At 37.3% G+C, this 23,350-nt stretch overlaps 1 protein-coding gene and 1 long non-coding RNA gene across 2 annotated transcripts in view; one reads left to right on the forward strand and one right to left on the reverse strand.

Annotated features, from left to right (window-relative positions):
• LGR5 (leucine rich repeat containing G protein-coupled receptor 5) overlaps positions 1-20,576 on the forward strand; it is a 143,745-nt gene extending 123,169 nt beyond the window's left edge. The window contains exons 9-18 of the mRNA XM_002807128.7: positions 1,503-1,574; positions 1,730-1,798; positions 1,939-2,010; positions 6,561-6,626; positions 7,600-7,671; positions 12,219-12,290; positions 13,090-13,215; positions 14,549-14,694; positions 16,695-16,778; positions 17,923-20,576. Coding sequence (XP_002807174.4) covers positions 1,503-1,574; positions 1,730-1,798; positions 1,939-2,010; positions 6,561-6,626; positions 7,600-7,671; positions 12,219-12,290; positions 13,090-13,215; positions 14,549-14,694; positions 16,695-16,778; positions 17,923-19,010 — 1,867 coding nt within the window. The 3' untranslated portion in view covers positions 19,011-20,576. The remainder of the gene's footprint in view (positions 1-1,502; positions 1,575-1,729; positions 1,799-1,938; positions 2,011-6,560; positions 6,627-7,599; positions 7,672-12,218; positions 12,291-13,089; positions 13,216-14,548; positions 14,695-16,694; positions 16,779-17,922) is intronic.
• Positions 7,742-22,144, reverse strand: LOC118144266 (uncharacterized). Its single transcript, XR_004728898.3, has 3 exons — positions 21,313-22,144; positions 12,400-12,689; positions 7,742-11,347 (listed from the first exon to the last, which is right to left on the reverse strand). It is a non-coding gene; the product is annotated as an uncharacterized LOC118144266 (long non-coding RNA).
• Between the last annotated feature and the right edge of the window lie 1,206 nt (positions 22,145-23,350).

The raw sequence follows: 23,350 nt of genomic DNA on the forward strand, positions 1-23,350 counted from the left end.
TTCAGGGCCTATTTCAAATGCCATTTCGTGAAGTTTTTTATAATCTCTCCTGAAAATATGAGAGAGTTCCTCCTGAGAACCCTAAAACTCCTATGTGTGTTTATGATACTTTTGCCTTATACACACAAGCATGTATGTATATATACACTGCCCAGTGTATATATACATACGTACATATGTGTATGTGAATACTATTATATGGATACAGTATATGATATAGCTAAGAGCTAATAAGATATTAAGAGGAAAGCTCCATTTTTTCATCATAAGGCCCATATGCCAGCTCTAGCTCTTTCTCTTACGGGTTAATTCCAAGAGAAAAGAAGAGCTCAGAGGGCAGGAGGACAGAAGAGAATTTAGGTTTGATGGGTAACAATTGTATCCCAGGTTCTGTTTCAGACATTACATGTGCATTAGCTCTTCTAATTCTTGTGTAAACCCTACCACTAAAGGTTATTATCTCAGCTTAAAAAATTAGAAAATTGAGACTCTGGGAGGTAATGGGCTTACCATGTTATCTCAGCCTCAATTTTCTCCTCCAAAAGTGAAGAAAATAGTGTCTACACTATGAATCTTATAAAGTTGTTGCATGGATCAGTTGAGCTATATATATATATATGCAAGAGCTTTGTTAAATAGAAAGTGATATGCTGTAATTTATTAGCTTTATCCCAACTGATTCCAGGCTTCTTTATGGCAGGAACATTTTATCATTCTTCTTCAAACCCCCAGCATCTAGTATAATGCCAGGCCCAGGTACTTACCCAGTGACAGCTTTTTAATGAATCAATCTTTAAATCCCCACATACCTACCTTCACACTTTGAACATAGTAGAAATTAATGAATATTTGTTGAGTTTAATTGGACTAGAAGAATTACTCAGCTAAAAAGCATATGGCACTCCATTGACCAGGCAGTTCAAATACCATTACATTGAAAACATCTGTAAACGAAATATTTTTTAAGTTCTAATAATGTCTCACCTTTTAAAACAATAATTAATTCCAGAAAATTTCAAAGTTAGAAATATGTCAGAGTAGCTCATTTCCTCTCCAATAATTTGATGAGTCCCTTGTTTATGTTATGGTGACCAGCAGAAATAATAACCTTCAGTAGATATCAATAGACAGACTTCATCTTTCATTAATTAATGATATGATTGCCAGTACTTTGAATTTCCTTTTTGCCACTCAATGGATATTCTACAGATGCTGGAGGGAGAGGAAACTCTTAAGTATTCAGTTCACTTGCTTTTTTCCTTAGTAACTGTCACTCACATCTCCCTTGCTGTCAGAAATCTTCAATTGATATAGTACAGATTCCTTACCAAAAGCCTCATACTATGAGTCACACTTTTGAGGATTGCCTGAAACCAAGGAATCAGGTGTTATGTAAAACAGTATAATCAAAATTACATAAATACATTTAATGTGTTTGTTCAAATTTTAAACAGATATTCGTCTTATACTGAGATAATAATTGCTGTTCGGGTTTCTTGTAGACATTTCTATGACAATCCCATCCAGTTTGTTGGGAGATCTGCTTTTCAACATTTACCTGAACTAAGAACACTGTAAGTTTCTATGTCTCCTATGTACACCTTTCCCCTACAAGGTTGCTGTGAAAAATCAAACAAATATTGTAGCTTGAAGTGCTTTGAAAGTAGCAATAAATATTACCCCTGTGTAGAATCTTCTGCCAGTAATACTCATATATTCCACCTTCTAGGACTCTGAATGGGGCCTCCCAAATAACTGAATTTCCTGATTTAACTGGAACTGCAAACCTGGAGAGTTTGTAAGTACTGAGTAGACTCTTGACTTTGCCCAGAACATACACTGCCATTAGAGCTTGATCAGTCTTAGCATCAGTGAGTCAAAATATGTCACTGTGTGATGCCTGAATGAAATAATTATGTCTGGTTTGTGTTTTAACAGGACTTTAACTGGAGCACAGATCTCCTCTCTTCCTCAAACCGTCTGCAATCAGTTACCTAATCTCCAAGTGCTGTGCGTATCAGTAAGGCAATAATGTTGTATAAACAGGCAACTTCCATTTTGGGGTGAAAAGGTAGACGTGATTTCAATAATGATTTAAAAGAGGAGAAAGTTCTTTCCTTGCTGGTTTGCAGGAGGTCAGGCCTCCTTTGCCCTCTTTGGTCTAAGGCTCTCTGACATGATCCTAGTGGCAATGGACCCTTTGTTTTCTAAGTCCCAAACAAGCTCCCACTAGACTTTCAGTTGGCACATGTCTTTCTGAAAAGATATGAACAGGCCAAAATCACTATTTCCCCCTCTAAAGGCTTTGCAGAGCAGAACAAAACAACATAATGGATCAATCACCCAATATGGATGCCAAAATCAAAAATTGAGATATCAGACCCACACAATCCTTGATAAAGGTGAACAAACATTCTTTCAGTATAGTTGTCGGTGCCATGTTCTAATGTTTCCTGTAATGGTTAAACAGCTTGCATATGTTATTTCTATTGACTTGGGACTTTTTCCTCTGCCTTTCCCATGTGTTATTAAAAAAAGTAGTTTATATGAAATCAAGGAGACTTGTTTTGACCTTTCATTTTCAGCCTTCTCACTCAACTCCCACGCAACACAATTATCCTCTCAAGCATTGTTAGGACTTAATAAAAGGATTCTTAGTCTCTTGGCATGGCTCTGCACTCACATAGAAGGCACCTGTGGCAGCTGAGCGCCTGTAATTCCACCATAAGCTTTACTTAGCAGCACTCAGAATGTCAAGTAGATAAACGGGAATGGCTGCCACTGTGATTCTGCCTTTTCCCATTCCCAGCCTGCATGTCACTTCAGACTCCAGTTGCTCAATGATATGTGGGTGCAGTGACACCACATGGTAACCTTGGAGTCAGTGATTCACATCTGAAGGAGGGGAATATAGAGCAAATCTCCTCTTCACCCCACCCCACCCCATGAGGTGTAGCTACAGATAAGAAAACAGAATTCGAGAAGTTAATTTGTTAAAGTACAATGCGAGAAGGAAGCAGAGTATGAATTCAAATACAATCAGTTTGATTGAATAACTGGGAGAAAGTGTGTGTATATCAGATGGCAGAAATTTGGGGGGCCATGTTAGAATTCTGCCTACCACACACACTACAGGCATAATCATCCCCATTTCTCCAGAAAACTGGCTCAGTTATATGATTAGGATTTTACATACTGGAACTAGTAAGGAGGCAGTGTTTAAACTGCATCTGTCTCTGCTATGTCACACAGTGAGTGGTAACCACTCAGGTCTAGAACTGCATAAATGGAGGCTGACTGGCAAAATGACTAAAAGCAAAGGCTCCGGAGCCAACTTTTCTGGTTTAAACACGGGCTCCCTATACACCAGCATGGGATCTTGAGCATGTTATTATTCCTCCTGGAGCTCAGTTTCCCAGTCAATAAAAGGGAGATTAGCCACTTCCTTGAGAGGATTCTCATCAGGACTGATTAAATGACTACATGTCAAACAGTTACAACAGCAGCTGGGACACTGTAACTCTCAGTCAGTGTTAACTTTTATCATCTTTCTCACTTCCTTGGAACCATTATTCTTTCCTCAAGTTGGAACATGAAAAGCCGGGAGGAATATACATAACATTCATAGTATATCTTGCCATTTTCAAACACTGTCACCTATAATATTCATTTGTTCTTTTCAATGATCCTGCAAAGCAGCATCTTCTCATTTAGGAGAACTGAGAAAGATAGCAATGCTTTGGCCAGTGTATCAACCAAGTAGAATTAGCTGAAGTTGAGACTAGAACCCAGGAGCCTCACCTCTAGTACAAGGTACTTTATGTTCTCCTGGAGGTATAGGTCTGAGAGCTCTCCCCATTTGGCTGAATTATCCACTGAGTACTTGTTACATGAGGAAATTTCACTGTAGAAGACTAGTTTTGCATCACGTGCATGGGAATTACTTAGCCCATCATACAGGCTATATGTAACTTTCCCCACTTACTAGCTTGTCATCTTAGGCAAGTCATTTCATATTATATGGGTAGAATTATAGTGTTTCCCTCATAAAGCAGCCACAGGGATTAAACCAGATAATTCAAGTAAAGCTATAAACATGGTGCCATTATGTAAGAAGTGGTTGGCAATAGGCAAAAGATTCCTTATTTAATAAATGGTACTGAGAAAACTGACTAGCCATATGCAGAAAATTGAAACTGGATCACTTCCTTATACCTTACACAAAAATTAACTCAAGATGGATTAAGGCTTAAATGTAAAACCAAAGCTATAAAATCCCTAGAAGAAAATCTAGTCAATACCATTCAGGACATAGGCATGAGCAAAGACTTTATGATGAAATCACCAAAAGCAATTGCAAAAAAGGAAAAATTGACAAATGGGATTTAATTAAACTGAAGAGCTTCTGCACAGCAAATGAAATTATCATCAGAGCAAATAGACAATTTGCAGAATGGGAGAAAACTTTTGCAATCTTTCTATCTGACAAGAGGCTAATATCCAGAATACAAGGAACTTAAGCAAATTTGCAAGATAAAAACAAACAAACCCATTAAGAAATGGGCAAAGGATATGAACAGACACTTCTCGAAAAAAAGGACATACATGCAGCCAACAAACATACAAAAAATAGTTCAACATCACTGATCATTAAAGAAACACAAATCAAAACCACAATGAGATACCATCTCACACCAGTCAGAATGGCGATTATTAAAAAGTCAAGAAACAACCAATGCTGGCGAAGTTTCGGAGAAATAGGAATGCTTATACAATGTTGGTGGGAATGTAAATTATTTCCACCATTGTGGAAGACAATGTGGCAATTCCTTGAATATTTAAAACCAGAAATACCATTTGACCCAGCAATCTCATAACTGGGCATATACCCAAAGGAATATAAATATTCTATTCTAAAAATGTATACACAGGTATGTTCATTGTAGCACTCTTCACAATAGCAAAGACATGGAATCAACCCAAATGCCCATCAATGATAGAATGGATAAAGAAAATGTGGCACATATGCACCATGGAATACAATGCAGCCATAAAAAGGAATGAGATCATGTCCTTTGCAGGAATATAGATGAAGCTGGAAGCCATTATTCACAGCAAATTAATGCAAGAACAGAAAACCAAACACTGCATGTTCTCACTTGTAATACACTTAACGTGGGAACAATGAAAACACATGGACACAGGGAGGGGAACCACACTTACTGGGTCCTGCCAGGGGAGAGTGGGAGGGGGAAAGCATTAAGGAAAAAGAGCTAAAGCATTCTGGGCTTAATACCTAGGTGATGGATTGATAGGTGGAGCAAACCACCATGGCACACCTTTACCTATGTAACAAACCTGTACGTCCTGCACAGGTACCACAGAACTTAAAATAAAATAATATAATTTTTTTTTAAAGTGCTTGGTCAATGTTAGCCATGAAAATAGCTAAGTAGAAGGTTTTATGTTCCCTCTATTAAGAGGTAAATAATGAAGAATTAGCCCCTTTGCAGCCTGCAGAGATGAGTAAACCAATTTTCAGCTTTGATAATATGTGCGCCCATTTTACTACATTCACTACTTTTTAAAAATACATACCACAGTATTAATCAGGTATATTTGTGCATAGGTGTGAGGTTTTAGAGGTATTGGGTGGGGGGAGAAGTCTTTCAAACCTTTAAAAAGTTACAAATTTGGGTTTAAAAGCAGGTTTATTTGTACTACTTATGTGGAATAAATAAACTTTATTCCTTTATAAATCCCATTTATTCAATAAATGTAGGATAAAGTGATCAATTATAAGAATGATTTAAAGTCTCTTAGAAAACAGTACAATTTTTTTCATTGCATAGTGGTAATCTGGTTTCAAGTATTAGAATCAGGCATGAAAATGTGTTAGCTGATTAGCTGATAACATTTAAAACATAAAACAAAATTGCTTTTTATATATCTATGTTACATTATCTACCAACTTTCTTTGCTTTTAAGCTTTCTGCAAATTATGATGGCTTGCTTTAGATTAGTTATATTATACTATAAATATGTCCAGATGTTTTTGTTATTCTGTAATTTGTTTAATTTTGGCTGAAAACTTTCTTAGATTCTGTTCCCCTGCCTCCTTCTTGCGGTGATTGATTTCAAAGTTCCTGCTATGTTTTGAATTGTTAGGTTTTTTTTCACGAGTTGATCAGAAAAGAAACAACAATGATTTATCTTAGCTGTAGAGATGTAGCAGCTCTTAGAGACAGAGGCACAATTATTTAATTTGTACTCATTGCAGTAAGATAAAAGCTAGAACATTGTAGAGCACTGCTAACAAAATATAAATGAATTCATTAAGTAAATTATTTAAATCAATTAAAGAAGTATAACAGTTACATTTCAGTAAACATTTAAATCTACTGGTTAATCCAATAATACCTCCTCCATATCAGGCTGTGAAAATGTTCAGAGTCTGCCTTTGGGAGATATAACATCTTGGAGGGAAAAGGAGAGCAAAGCATGTTTCTTTATGATTTATTTGTAACAGATTTTCCCTTTTTGCACCTTCTGTTTTTCAGAGATCTGTCATACAACCTATTAGAAGATTTACCCAGTTTTTCAGTTTGCCAAAAGCTTCAGAAAATGTAAGTCTAGAAGTCTCTAAGTCACCTAGCAAAAATCAAGAATCAAAACTCTCATTTCTCAGGGTCATTTGTTCATCTACCCTGTGGTTCATTGGGGAGACATGTGATCCTTTTCCTTCTTACATGCACAAGGTGTGACTGTGCAGGATGGTTAGAAAGTTGGGAAACATAGATAATATTATTTTTCATGAGCTGTACCATAATATTAGTAAAACATTTATTATATATCTGCTTTTTTTTCCCTTCTAACTTAGGGTACTAGTGAATTGGGTGTGTTTGGGCTTTGAAATTTTTCTTATTTTACAAGTACAACCAAACTTACATATCCAATAAGTGGTGTTATTTTCTGATATATTGGAATTTAGGTTTATTGGTGTTTTTCTTTCACAATAGTCATCTTTAAAGAGGGCCATATTTGTCATATTTAAGGTGCTACAGATGCTACTTATGCATAAAACACTTTAGAATTCCTCTCTTAAAATTGCCACCTCTACAAAACATCAGCCTTGTTTTTTAGTCACACTTTAGTTTTGATCAAAACAATATTAACCATCTTCTATCCCTTCACACTTAGTTTTTCTCTCAATGACTTTTGGTGCTTAAGAGAGAAAAACAAAGCAAATCCATCTGCAAAAGGTAAAGAATTGACGACCCTCCTGAAGACCCTTGAATCCCAGAAAGGCTCAGAAGGCAGCACTAGAAGAAGAGTCCTCCAGTGTTTTGAATGATGATTACATGTTTGGAATGTAGTTATATGTCCTCCCAAGTGAACCAGCTCCTTTGAAAGGCACAATACTTGAGTGTGTAAATGGTAATGTTCTTCTTTAAACAAACAAAAATCAGTCACTTGATAGATACACTTCATGTGTTCCTTTGATTGAGGGCAGGTAGTCCCTCTATAAAAGTCATCTGAAGTCTGTAATCTTTGAAACCAGTAACTTTGAAATCAATCTTTGCCACCCTGTCATTTCAGTGACCTAAGACATAATGAAATCTACGAAATTAAAGTTGACACTTTCCAGCAGTTGCTTAGCCTCCGATCTCTGTGAGTATCACCTCCCAGCACATTCCCCAGCACAGAGCATTTTCTTTCTCTTTGGGGCCTGCCCCTAATATTTTCTTTTCATTGTGTACTATTCTGGTTGGACTTTTGTGCATGTATTTGCTATGAAACAGCAAGTATTTTGCTTCTGGTAATTTCCAGGAATCAATCTAAAAGTAGCAAATTTGCAATTATGCCCTTTACCAGTCAGCAGGCAGAAGGTTATAATGAAGAGGAAGGAGGCTAAGCTGTTGACTAGCCTACTGTGTTTTCTGTCCACAACTGGAATTGACAGGAAATATTTTACATGCGAAGATGGGATGATCACGTTGTTCTATCTGCCTGCTTTTTTCCTGGTTAAGCAAAGGTTTTCACTGTGTGTCTCAAAGTGCTTAATAATCACCTGGAGGGGAGTGAAAAATACACACTCCAGAACTTTATCTGCCTCATGAGTTAGAATCTCTAGAGTGGGGACTGGGAATCTGCATTTTAACAAGTGCACTAAGGTTTGAACACGGCTGTTCTAGGAAACACTTCTGTTGCTCAGGCAACTAAAATTTATAAATACTTGTGTTTAATTCCATTTTATGATTGAAATGTTATATATTAAATTATTTTTAAACTTACCAGCACATTATTTTATGAAACAACAGTTAAAACTTTTCTATATTGAAACTGAATTTCAACATGATTTTGATGAATGGTGATGATAGGTAACATTTAAACTATAGTACATTTGTTAAAAATCTTTCTTTTGCTGACTTCTAAAGTTGTGTTTTGTACTTAAGAGTTATACTTTTGGTAAAATAGTACTATTCCTCAAAAACTTTAACTTTACTTTTAAGAGTCACTTTCTCCCAAAAGTTTACCTTAATAACACCTTGTTCTGAATTTCATTGTATTGCCCCTTCCCTTATTTTTGGTTGAAATCTACTTGTGTTGTGCTTTTGCTTTAAAAAAAATTATAAGTATAAGAGGAAAATAATTTTATTACCTGTCTTATTCACCTGATTTGATTTCTGGCTACTCCAAAAGTCAGTTCTATATTAAAAGGCTGATATCTAAAGATACCAAAAGAATGTGACACAGGCTTTGAAGAATAAATGTCTGAATTCCCTTGAATTCCTCCTTCCCCTGTGACCTCACATTTGGTCACTCACCAAACTGTGCCAACTCCAATTCATCCTCTCCACTCCTCTATTGCAGGCCCATTAATGACACGTTTGGATCATCATCATCCTCCCAACCAGTCCTTCTGGCATCTGTCTACCCATTCATCTTATTCTTTCTTAAATAAAAATTGAATCCTGTTATTTTCCTGCTTTAAAAACTTTCTGATTATTCCCCTGTTGTCTTCAAGATCAAGACCAAACTTCCCTGCACAGCTCTTCAAAATCTGATTCCAACCTCCTGATAGTGTCATCTCTCCCTCACACACTCCCAGGTACCTGACACATGAGCCCCCTCTTTCTCCTATTCCCATTGCCTATGGGCTTCCTCCCCACCCGTGACTTGTCCCCCTGCCATTTCACAAGAACAAGATCTTTTGTCTTTGAGCCCACTTCACTCTGATGCACTTTGCACATTCTCTACGACAGAACTTAATGCTCAGCACTGTCATCAGGTAGACTATGCCATACCTGAAAACAATAAGAACTTTTCCAGGTTTCCATAAATTCAAATTTCAGTAAAATTTCCAGTCCAGGGTCTAGTGCAGTGGCTTTTTCATTATTTACTTAAGAATTTAAACATGTTCTGAGCACTAAATCAGGGACTGTGAAGTCCGTGTGCCTGGGTTTGAATCGCAGCTCCTGAGATTACTCTGTAATTTATTACTCAAGTGACTTACCACATAGTATCTTCATTTCCTCATGAGTAAATTGAAGATAATAATACCTACCTCTTAGGGTTGTGGTGAGGGTTATGAGATTAAAGTCTGTATATTAAAAAAAAAACCCTCATAACTATACCTGGCACATTGTAACTATGCAACCTTATTATTATTATAAAAATAAGTATATAGACCTTGAGTGTTCTAGCAAGAAACAGAAATCATTTAAGATGGTTGAAATGCAGAAATACCATTTGACCCAGGAATCCCATTACTGAACATATACCCCCAAAAATATAAATCATTCTGCCAGGTGCAATGGCTCACACCTATAATCCCAGCACTTTCGGAAGCTGAAGCAGGTGGATCACTTGAGGTCAGGAGTTTGAGACCAATGTGGCAAACATGATGTAATACTGTCTCTGCTAAAAATACAAAAAAATTAGCTGGGCCTGGTGGTGGGCACCAGTAATCCCAGCTACTCAGGAGGCAGAGGCAGGAGAATCACTTGAACCTGGGAGGCAATGGTTGCAGTGAGCCGAGATCATGCCATTGCCCTCCAGCCTAGGCAACAGAGCAAGACTCCATCTCAAATATACAGATATATATATATATCTGTGTGTGTGCACACGCATATATGTATCATTCTGTTATAAAGATACATGCACATGCACATGTATGTTCATTGCACCACTATTCACAATAGCAAAGACATGGCATCAACCCAAATGCCCATCAATAATAGACTGGAGAGTAGAGCTGGAAGCCGTTATTCTCAGCAAACTAACACAGGAACAGAAAACCAAACACTATATGTTCTCACTTGTAAGTAGGAGCTGAACAGTAAGAACACATGGACACAGGGAGTGGGACAGCACACACCAGTGCATATCAGGATGGCAGAGGGAGGGAGAGCATAAGGATAAATAGCTAATGCATGCAGGGTTTAATACCTAGGTGATGGGTTGATAGGTGCAGCAAATCTACCATGGCATGTGTTTACCTATGTAACAAACCAGCATGTCCTGCACATATATCCTGGAACTTAAAATTAAAGTTTTAAAAAAGATGGGTCAAACAAAAAGACACTTACATAGGTGTTGGCAGGGAACAAGCAAAGGATGGGTGTGCAGAAACCAGTAATATCAGGGGCTAGAGTCACAGGGAGGAAATGATGTTTCCAGGACACAGAAAGAGCTTAAGTATGGAGATGTGTTGCAGCAGTTGAGAAGGTCTATAGCTGTCATGAGAGATATGGTTCCAAAACAGGGAAGAGAAGACCATGTGTGCCCTGACCTCCCTTTCCTCCTGGGGCTTCTCCTGAGAATACAACTGAGGCCATTAGGGAGCTTTGGGGATGCAGCCTGCAGGATCAGCCCCAGGCACAGAGCAGGGCAGGAAAGCAGAAAATGACTCCTGTGGGGCTGCTGGGAGGATTCCAGCACATAGACTCATGAATTGAAAAGGAATTACAGGTCTTTTGAACATATAAATTCTCACATATTTACTTAAACCCCAGTCAAATCACTCTAAGCACCATGGCAGGACTTGGCCTACATTCCAGATATTCTGCTCTGTGAAGCTCTCCCAGGGCACCATGATCTACTTGAAGCTGCCAAAAAGACTCTGACAGATGGTATTACTTGCTCACCTCAGTGACACGTATTTCTTGAGCAGCTCAACAGAAGACAGTCTTCTCACTCAATTACCCGAAGCCCAGCCTCCATTTATAGCTTTTCTACCTTCCATACGTTTCCTCCCCTTGTTAACTGCAATTTTCTTCTGTTCTCGGATCAAAGAAAAGACTTCCAGTTTCCTCCAGGAAAGAAGGACAGGTCCCTAAGGAATCTTTAAAATGAGAATGTAAATATTCTGTGAATATCATGTATTAAGGTAACCCTGGAGCCCAATATCATAAACACTTGAGAATAGTTGACTTTGTTTACTTTCAGTTCTCCTAACTCAAATGGCTACATGTTAGTTACCCTTGTTAGTCATTAAAAAAAAAAATCTTAAATTTATACTTCCTTTTTTAAAATGTAGTTCTTATTCCTGATAAATTATCTACAGAAGTTTTTGCAAAAGGTTTTATTCCTACTTAATTATCTGCAGTTCATTACGTGTACATGGAAGTGAATTTTATTTCCCCATAAACTGTAGTTTTCTTTATTATCAAATAATTTTATTTCTAACATATGTTGGCCACTATTTTATTCATATTCTGGTTAATAATTTACTTGTCAGTATCCTTCCTGTGAAAGCATCTTTGTATTTCTCTCAAGGCCTAACATACATGAGTGATGTGCCCAAATTTTTTTGAGTTTCATTATATATCCAAGGACATTTTATAATTTAAAGCTTACTTGCTTGTCAGAAGAGACTCAAAAATTTCTGTCCCTTCCCACACTGCTACAAGCACTCATTTTAGAAAGGCCCTAATAAAATTTTACAACCATGTTAAAGTGAACCTTTTAGCAAGAGTAAAAACCAATATATCCACCTAAATGATGTTTCTTTGGTTTTAACAAGCTTGATTTAAAGTTCTCTCATTAGTCATTTCGTACCACTAATATCTTAATCTGAAGTGCATTTCGATAAGTTAATTGTTTCTGATCTGAATGGAAATTAATTTTGGTAGAAGGCTGAATACATATGATAAAACTTCACATGCTCTTTATTCTATGTACTTCTCTAATTTGCCTTTTTTTTTTTTTAATAGGAATTTGGCTTGGAACAAAATTGCTATTATTCACTCCAATGCATTTTTCACTTTGCCATCCCTAATAAAGCTGTGAGTATTCCATAACCTGTTTATGGTACATCTCTTAATAATTTGGGGCCATCTAGTCAATTTTAAAAGTTTGTTTTATTGAAAAGCCAGAAATGCACAGATTACCTACCCTCTGTGTTCTCCATGCCTAAAGTTTGACAGAGCCAGGGAAGAGTTCTCCTGCTCCGTCAGTGCCACGTGGACCCTTAAGTGAATAATTGAAGATCTGGGTGACAACTGGTTCTCGTTATTCAGCTGAAGTTTTTTATTTTTACTGAGTAATCAGGTGGAATGTAATAAGATGTCAATTCAGGTCTGAAGGGCTTCCATTTTATCTTATGCCATTTCAACTGATAAACAATCTTCCTGTCCCTTTTTCCCCTTCCACTTCCCATCTTCTTGCCTTTCCCCATCTTTTACCTAATAAAGAAAGAAGAAATTGGTTAGACAGAAATTAGGAGAAGAAGGGGAGTAAATACACTCCCAAATTTTTTACCACTCACTCCTCATCTAGTCAGCATCATGTTTCTAATTAAATATAGCACCTTCCCCTTGATTTTAGATGTCCCCACCTGACAAAATGAACCTGAATATAGAACAATTTTAATGCAATTAAAACCTTTTCTCCCTTGCAATCCTGACTATGAATAGAAAAGTTATCAAGAGCTAAACCAAAATGATTTCTTTTACCATTAAGAGTGAGGATCCTGCTTAGAAGTTTTTATTGAGTAATTTAATGATCTTTAGGTTGTTGTTTTTTTAACATAAACGTTTTATGCTAACATAGACTAAAAGCCAATTGTTGTTTGATGTTTTGCAGGGACCTATCATCCAACCTCCTGTCGTCTTTTCCTGTAACTGGGTTACATGGTTTAACTCACTTAAAATTAACAGGAAATCGTGCCTTACAGAGCTTGATATCATCTGAAAACTTTCCAGAACTCAAGTGAGTTTGTCATGAAAACTAATAAGATACATTTGTTGTCATGTGAAATAATAGACATATTATATTGGTTTCCTAAATTTATGAAGTCGTGAGACCGTTTTAGATTGCATTTCATGCCCTCAAGTTTCCTAACCCTGAAGCATTGTTAGGACAAGCCCTGAAGTGGGAAAATGTGTCCTCCTGACCATATTTCCTTTCCTTCTCAAAGATGCCTCCCGGAATCACAGAGTTCATAGGAAGAGTTTGAAAACCATTGATCCATGGAATGAATAAAAACTAGGACATGTAATCAAATAACATTATAACATTATTCTATTCTTGTTTACAATTTTTAATTTAGCTTGTGTGTATCTAATAAAATATACTAAATTAATATTTTTTGAGGAAGTAATGCTGCTTAAAACCTGTGATGCTTATTATTGACAAAGAGGTATCTTGAAAAATTATGTATTTTTTAACCCACAGAGTTTTTATATACTTTCAAAATCATGAAAGTAACAAAACTCCAAAAGAGAATTGGGAAAGTATAAGAGAGAACAAAAATCTTTTTTGAAATTTTTATTGTTTTTATTTTTTATGGTTACATAGTTGGTGTATATATTTATGGGGTCCATGAGATGGTTTGATACAGGCATGCAATGTGTAATAAGCATATCATGGAAAATGGGGTATCCAACTCCTCAAGCATTTATGCTTTGAATTACAAACAATCTGATTTCATTGTTTAGTTCAAAATGCCCAATTAAAGTATTATTGACTACAGTCACCCTATTGTGCTACTGAATGGTCGGTGTTACTTATTCTTCCTATTTTTTTGTACCCATTAACCATCCCTCCCTCCCCACAAGTCTACCCTTCCCAGCCTCTGTTAAGCATCCAAGAACAAAAATCTTTAAAATCCCTCCCAAACAGCATTTTTAAGTTACTTCTGTTCCAGTGCATTTTTAATTATTAGACTCAAAATGTGCATAGAAGTATATTTCATATTTTAGTCACTTATTCTGCCATAAGCACTTTTTTCATGTTGCTACAATTTTCCTAGCAGTCATTTTTTAACCTTTTTATTTTGGAAATTTTCCATCATTTGAGCAATAAACGTTGCATCACTCAACTTCAGGAATTATCAACATTTCATAGTGATCATTTTTAATAACTTCACTTTTTTATAAATAGGACTGTAATGAACATCTTTATGCCCATAACTTATATTTTGGATTATTTATTTAGGCTAAAATCCAAAGGTAGAATCATTGGATGAAAGAAGATGAACAAACACTATATTTAGTTATCCATTTCTTTAAGTGTTTTTTGTTTGGGTTTTGTTCATTTAAAGGGTAATAGAAATGCCTTATGCTTACCAGTGCTGTGCATTTGAAGTGTGTGAGAATGCCTACAAGATTTCTAATCAATGGAATAAAGGTGACAACAGAAGTATGGATGACCTTCACAAGAAAGATGCTGGAATGTTTCAGGTTCAAGGTAGGACTTGCTATGCCATGGTGATGAAATTATAACTTAAAGAAGTCATAGAACAGACCAGCCATGGTCTGCAATCCCAACACTTTGGGAGGCCGAGGCAGGTGGATCACTTGAGATCAGGAGTTCGAGACTAGCCTGGCCAACATGGTAAAACCCTATCTCTACTAAAAATACAAAAATTAGCCGGGTGTGGTGGCACATGCCAGTAATTCCAGGTACTTAGGAGCCCGAGGCATGAGAATTGCTTCAACCCAGGAGGCAGGTTGATTCCAAATCAAACCAAGCTGAGATGGCACCACTGCACTCCAGCCTGAGAAAAGAGCAAGACTATCTCGAAAAAAAGAAAAAACAATCATCGAACAAATTATCTGAACTTCAGACAAGTCCCTGTGTAATTACCTCAGCCAATTGTGAATAAATTCCACTTTTTAAAAACTCCCTGAAAAAGAGAAACTCACTCAGGATTCATTCTAAAATTTATCTGTTCTGTAGGTGAATTATTTATATTTATATTCATAATTACATTCCCCCTTAGCATATACAGTCATCACTCAGGGGTGATTACTGTCATGGTGGTTCCATCAACTTTTAAAGGGTCATATTTCTGAAGATGCCTTTTTTATACGTATTACAGAAAATTTTTCTCCAGAAGACAAAATCCATTTTTATTCATATGGCCTGGAAGTAGTGGAAGATATAAACATTTTAGATTCCTTCATATTTCAGCAGAAGGGCTTAAGAATACAACTTTTTGTCCAACTAATTCTATATCATTCCCCCACCTACCCCACCCAGGGGTATCTGTCCGGAAGGTGAAATGAGATAATGTCTGTAAAGCTTAGCTTTTCTTGAAGTAAGACGTTACCTAAACAGACAACAATGCCACTCACACCACACCTGTGGTAATGAGGAGGTGCTTCAGGCACCACCTCCTCCCTTCCCTGCCAACCCTGCGAGTTTGCACAAAGTCTAAACAGACTAAACAGAGGGACTGCTTCTCATCCTTTGGGCCTTAATGGTCTGTTGATTCCAAAGCAAGTATGATTCAGTCTGTTTGCAGATAACCTTACCAGTTTTTCCTGCCTGTGTATCTGTTTGAGGAACTGATGCCTTCGTCCTTGCCTTTTTTGTTTTAGGCCACACCATGTGTCTTGTTCTTGTTCTTGCTTCAGTTTTTGCTCTTCCTGCCTCACCCACTCTAATTTCTACTACATTTGTTCACTCAAGAAATAAAAACACAAGCAAAAATTTATTAGAGAGCCTACTTTGTGCCAGGCACTGTTCTAGGCCTTGAAAGTACACAATGAACAACAGAAAGATGGTCATTCATGTAGTTTAGTTTCTAGGGCAGTGACTCTCAACCCTGGGCCACATGTTAGAATCTCATAGCAACTTTTAAAAAACATTGATCCCCAAATCCCACATGAGGCCAGTTAAATCTGTATTGTTGGGGAAGTATGTTAGATCACAAAACTCCTCTTTCATGGATAGCTAAACCAAGCACCAAGTAGTTACTTGATTTGTCCTCTGTTATGCAGATTTCCCCAGGGAAGACTGGAACTTGCTGTTCCTGATTCTCCCTCTGGTGTTCAGAGAACACAGCCTAGAACATTTGCACTATAGCTATTACAGTCTTAGAAATTTAGATAAAACAGTTCCTGCTCTGAATGAAGAGGCCCATAGCCTCCTCTAATTTAGCTCTGCAGTGTGGGAACATCATTAGCTGCAGGGAACAAGAGTAGAATATGAGAGTTCAGATGTTACTACACCCGGAGTCTGGGGTCACTCTCCCTCACCCCCAGTTGTACTAGAATAGTATGTCATAGCAGTTTGAGTCGAACATCCAAAGGCAACTTTATAACAGACTTGCAAGAAAGCTAGAGCACAAGCAATTTGTGACAGTTCATGTCTCCAGAACAACGCAGGACTGCCCTCTCTGGGATTTGGTCCCTTGAAAAGAGAGGCAGAACTAATCATGCCAGAACTTCTTGTGCCTGCAGATGAACGTGACCTTGAAGATTTCCTACTTGACTTTGAGGAAGACCTGAAAGCCCTTCATTCAGTGCAATGTTCACCATCCCCAGGTGAGAAAGGCATCAAAACTTCCTCAACAGCAGTATCCACCACTGATTCTGAGTCCAACAAAAACAATGCAACTATACTTTAAAAGTCAAATCTGTGCCTGCTTTGCGGCTCATCGGTAACCCTCCCCATAGTGGCCTGTCAAATACAAATACTCATTCCCTGGAGTTGTTTTTCACTTGCAAATAGGATCGAGGTGGGAGGACTTTTGATTTAACTTAATCTAAAGTATCAAGTATGTTGTCATATTACAGACATATGTAATTTTTAAAATATTAGCAATTTACCCTGAAATAGTATTTTATAATCTTGCTTTGTGTAATCACTGACTTCTGAAAGTGGCTTAGGTTTTTCTTATAAATTACTGTTTGGTAAAAGCAAGTAATAGTTTGTACAGATAAGAGGGAAGGGAAGGAGAGGGGAGGAGAGGGAAGGAGAAGGGGAGGGGAAGGGAAAGGAAGGTAAAGGGGAAGGGGAAGGGAAGAGAAGAGAAGGGAGAAGGGGAAGGGAAGGGAAAGGGAAGGGAAGGGGAAGGGGAAATGGAAGGGGAAGGGGAGGAAAGAGAAGCTGAATTTACTTAATAATTTGTCCCATTCAAAAGAAACAGGATGAGCCAGTCGAAAAAAGATAGCTAGAAAGAGTTGATATTTTATTTTTAATGAATAGATTGTTTCTTGCTCCCTAACCTCAAATTTCAATCTAAAACTAAGATGAGATTTTCATGAAATTTATGCTCATAATATTATGGAGTATTTCCCTAGGATTATCCTTGTCTGCCTACGGAAACTTATGGAAATATACTGAAAAATTATACAATGAAAAGTCCAGGAGATCTGGCTTTTTACCTGGCTCCAACACAGCTGTATCTTAGGGACTTTAATCAAGTGATTGAAATTCCCCATTCTCATTTCTTCATCAATACACTGGAACATGAGCACCTGCTGTACTCACCCAGCCAGTGCTGCAGAAGATCCAGGGTGACAGCGGCTTGAGAAAGTGGAACAGGCACATGGGCACTGCATGTTATTATTAGGCTGTTTTTGACCACTATATCTTGGCATCCTCAATATAGAGACAAAAGGGTAATTTGGCAAAAGTTGTAAACCCTAATTTGATACTCAATCTTTTCCTTCCTTGGACTTCTAGGCCCCTTCAAACCCTGTGAACACCTGCTTGATGGCTGGCTGATCAGAATTGGAGTGTGGACCATAGCAGTTCTGGCACTTAGTTGTAATGCCTTGGTGACTTCAACAGTTTTCAGATCCCCTCTGTACATTTCCTCCATTAAACTGTTAATTGGGGTCATCGCAGTGGTGAACATGCTCATGGGAGTCTCCAGTGCTGTGTTGGCTGGCGTGGATGCATTCACTTTTGGCAGCTTTGCACGACATGGTGCCTGGTGGGAGAATGGGGTGGGTTGCCAAGTCATTGGGTTTTTGTCCATTTTTGCTTCGGAATCATCTGTTTTCCTGCTTACTCTGGCAGCCCTGGAGCGTGGGATCTCTGTGAAATGTTCTGCAAAATTTGAAACAAAAGCTCCCTTTTCTAGCCTGAAGGTAATCATTTTTCTCTGCGCCCTTCTGGCCTTGACCATGGCTGCAGTTCCCCTGCTGGGTGGCAGTGAGTATGGCGCCTCCCCCCTCTGCCTACCTTTGCCCTTTGGGGAGCCCAGCACCACAGGCTACATGGTCACTCTCATCTTGCTCAATTCCCTCTGCTTCCTCATGATGACCATTGCCTATACCAAGCTCTACTGCAATCTGGACAAGGGAGACCTGGAGAATATTTGGGACTGCTCTATGGTGAAGCACATTGCCCTGTTGCTCTTCACCAACTGCATCCTCTATTGCCCTGTGGCTTTCTTGTCCTTCTCCTCTTTACTAAACCTCACATTTATCAGTCCTGAAGTAATTAAGTTTATTCTTCTAGTGATAGTCCCACTTCCTGCATGTCTCAATCCCCTTCTCTACATCCTCTTCAATCCTCACTTTAAGGAGGATCTGGGGAGCCTGGGAAAGCAAACCTATTTCTGGACAAGATCAAAACACCCAAGCCTGATGTCAGTTAACTCTGATGATGTTGAAAAACAGTCCTGTGACTCAACCCAAGCCTTGGTAACCTTCACCAGCTCCGACATTGCTTACGACCTGCCTCCCAGTTCTGTGCCATCACCAGCTTATCCAGTGACTGAGCACTGCCATCTTTCTTCTGTAGCATTTGTCCCATGTCTCTAATTAACATGTGAAAGAAAATGTTTTCAAAGGTTGAGAACCTAAAAATGTGAGATTGATTATGTCAGAACAGTAACTAAGAAGAGCTGAGGTGAAACTCAGTTTGAAAACCAAAAGAAGAATCTCTCAGTGAGAAAAGGCTGAAAACCTATTGATACTTGAGAGTGAATATAAGTCTAAATGCTGCTTGTGTAATTTGTTCAGCTAAGGGATAGATCGAGCACACTATTTAGGTGAGCCCAGATCAAAAAAGCAGATTGAAATTTTCTTTAGAGAGGATTCTCCGTGATTTTAATTGCATTCTCTTTAAACTCACCAGTGTAATCATTTGGGGGGAGGGAGAACACACTTGCTTTCCAAATAGGTTTATTTAAACTCACAAACTCCTTAAGATGTGGTTGGAGGAATTAGGAAAATAAGTATTTTCAATGAACTACATTACTAGGTAGAGGCTGTGACCCATAGGATTTCATTCTAATGACCACACGAAGATGTTTGAGTCCTCCTTTGCCTTTGCTCAGAAAGGATTCTTCCCAGGCACCAATTTCTTGGATGGATAATGTCCATCCAAGTTAACTCACTCATATTGAGATCATTTTTTAGAGATACCAGGTTTTATATATCAGCACTAGATGGTTCCACCCTCATGGAATAAAATAAATATTTTGAAAGGAAAATGTGATGAAATTCTTAAATTGTTACTAAGGCAATCCATCATGTACAGGTGACATATGTCTTGTCTAATTTGTTTTTAACTCCTTGGTGCCCAAAACTCAGAAGGGAATTCCACTGCTAGCAGTGAACACACCTGGAAAAGATGGTAAGCAACCTGGGATTTTTTTTTTTAATGAGTAAACAATTTTTGCAGAAGGTTTTATCAGTTGATTCAAACCAATGTGCATATTGATCAAATGTGGACATGACATAAATTAAGTCCACTGATAAAGCTTCTTACACATGTATCTCTAAAGATCTAGCAGACCCAATATCTGACACCGCTTTGGACTCAAGAGACTCAGTAACATATTATTCTGTTTATTTACCTTGGTTTTAGCTGTGTTCTCTCTGGATAACCCACTTGATGTCAGCAAGATTAATTCTCTGCTTATTCCATATTAATACTGTGTTAGGTATTTTAAGAAGCAAGTTATTAAATAAGAAAAGTCAAAGTATTAATTATTGCCTTTTATTAATCTATGTTAGCTTCAATACATCCAAACCAAATGGCTGTTAGGTAGATTTATTTTTATATAAGCATGTTTATTTTAATAAGATGTTTTAACTTGGATTTGAAAAAATACATTTATGAGATGTTTTATAAGATGTGTAAATATAGAACTGTATTTATTACTATAGTAAAGATTCAGTAACATTAAGGACCATGATAATGGTAATAAACCCTGTACAGTGGCATATTCTTCCATATATATTGCATTTGTCTGCCTATTTTCTTTAAATTCATTAACTGTATATGTGTAAATATATAGTACTTGTAAATAGATTCCAAATTTGCTTTTCTATTGGGTAAAAAGATAAATTTGTAATAAAATGTGTGACTATAAGACAAAATATTTTCAAGACTATTTATTGAAACCACAGGCAGATACATGGTCTCCTAAATGTTTTTAATTTTTGGAATATAAGTACCTTTGCTAGTTAATTATTAATATTTGCACTTTAAATATATTGGACTTGTCAAAAAATCAGTCTTTCACAAAACAAATCAAAATATCATTACCAAATCCTGAATTGTTTACCTATGATTGATAAGCCATTTTGTCCTGACTTTTGCAAAACTTATTGTCCCCAGTAATAGTTTGGATTTTATAAGCTAGAACTTTTATTGGTCCCAAACTTGTTTTGCAATGTAAGAAAAAAAACTCACATTTATAAATAAATGTACGAATATTTTGAAAACTCATGTCCATGTTAAAGAATAAGGTTGATGATTATGTCAAGGCCAAAACATAAGGACATGCAATTCCAAGGGCACAAAGAAACACACTGTTCCCTTCAGTCCCCGTCCCACAAAACATGAGAAATGAAATGATTTTTCTGGACACCTACTCGCTCCAGTGGTGATTCCTGCTTTCCTTGTATGGATTGCAAAATGAAGCCATCAAGTACTGGTAGGAGGCACAGCATTCTTGTTAAAATTAACACGTTTACAGAGCACCCACAGGGCACCTGGCACTGAGTTTTCCACTTCCCATCAGACTTAACCACATCTCCAGCCCCAGTTAACAGGCATCCCAATGAGATCCTCATGTGCAGTCCATGCTTGGCTTGGCTTGGCGTGGCTTACCTTCAGCTGAAACAAGGGTTCACTCCTCTTACTCTCACAACTTCTAGCCCAGGCAGCTGATATTAAAGTTGTATCCAGAGAAATGCATCTCAGTCTTTCTTTTCAACATACTTGCCCAAAGTCAGGAACAAGTCCTGGCAGCCTCTTTGTCTCCCCTTCAAGAAAACACAAGTCAGTAATGTAATTAAAATTAAAAACAACAAACACTTAAATTCACTCCAACTTATTTCTTTCAATAAATCCACAGGCTTTGCGATTTTATTGGCAAAACACTAATTATAATACACCTTACACAAAACACTGCCATCTGATTGATAAATGTTCTCCACTCTAATGCAGCATCATCAGAAAGAACTTTAATTATATCCACAAATAAATAAATCTACAGTGAGAAGTGGGAAAGATGTACTGTTCAGACAAATTGAACAACAGTAAAGAACCAACCATGGAACAAATTTTTAAAAATCATCAACTAGTGAGCTAGCCTAAAGTAAGGGATTAACAATTTAGTTTCCAAATATAGGTTTATTCATTCAACAAATGTTGTGCACCTATTATGTGCAGCATTCTATGCACTGGGGATAACAAAGCAAGGTCTAGAATTCATATTCCAGTGGAAGGGAGGTAGACAATTAACAGATATAAACATGGAAGTATCTAATAGAAATATAAATGAAGGAAATGAAGCTATTCTAAATAGCCTGTTGGGGAGATTAGTGTGCTGTTTTAGATGTGAAGCTCAGGAAAGGCCTCTCTGGAAAGCCACCTTTTAAGCTGAGACCTTATAGTCACAGTAGAGCTACCTTTGCTTTTGAATTTAACCAGTTACATCAAAAAACGCATTTCTAGTCCCTCTTTTTATATGTCACCTATAACAAACTGTTTTGAATAACATTTTCATAGACAAATATATTAGATGGCTGTTACTGCATATAATTTTTTTCTCAACTGTTACTGATGAGAAAATCATTCTTATATGAAATTTTAAAAATCTACTCATTTAGTTTTGACTAAACATAGAAAAATAAGGTAGTAAAAAGAAATAAAATTAGCAACACCCTGTTCATTTAGAACCAGAAAAACTCTAACATCTGAAAAATTAGTAATGTCCTGCTTCTTTTGTTAATCTTATCATCACATTTAGTTGATGAGAAAGAAGTCCTAGATAAATCGACGGGGTTTGCTGTGACCCTACTAGTTCCATTCATGCTCTTCAGTGCTGGAGATCTGATTTCACAGTTCCACTATGCAGATAAAAGAGACTGACTTCCTATAAGCCTCTAAACACTGACCATTTTCTCTCTCAGGCCACAGAGACCCTTAACCACAATTAGGCTATAGTAGCTTTTCAAGTGAAGTAGGGAGGGGCTGTGTAGCCATATCCCCATTTCAATGTCCTCCTTAGGAACATTTCTAAAGATATTGAACTCAGATTCTACACTGACTCATTCATCTCACACATAAGTTTCCTGAAGCCTATTGGGTAGGATGATAAAACTTCAGAAACTGGCAGAAAATGCGTGTGATAGGCTGGAGAAGTATTATGGAACACAGATTCAAACTCATTGTAGACATGACTTTCCACTCTAAAGACTGCACTTGATGGGAATGTTGAAAACATGTTACTACATGAGAACAGCGAGTGAAACAATGAGTGAAATAAGGAGATGATATCCTATCAAATAGTAGTCTAAAACAATGATTAATGCATCACCTGGAGAAAAGTAGGCTACAGGAAAACATTTAAAATCTTTGAATAATTGAAATTTACTAAGTGCTAATTTAAGTATTAGAGTATAGTTGGCCAAATATAAAATGATTAAGCCCACTGCCAGACAGACCTGAGTTCAAATCCTACTTCTGTTACTATTTGTGTAATCCTTGGACAAGGTATTTAATTTGTTTTAGCCTCAACTTTCCCCTCAAAAGAATGGGCATCATACCACCAGCCCCATAGGATTAGAAATACTAATAACTTAGCATATATAAAGTTATCATCACACTACCTGCAAAGTATTAAATAGTACATATTTACTAA

This window comes from Callithrix jacchus, chromosome 9 (genome assembly GCF_049354715.1).
Source record: "Callithrix jacchus isolate 240 chromosome 9, calJac240_pri, whole genome shotgun sequence".
Lineage (NCBI taxonomy): Eukaryota > Metazoa > Chordata > Mammalia > Primates > Cebidae > Callithrix > Callithrix jacchus.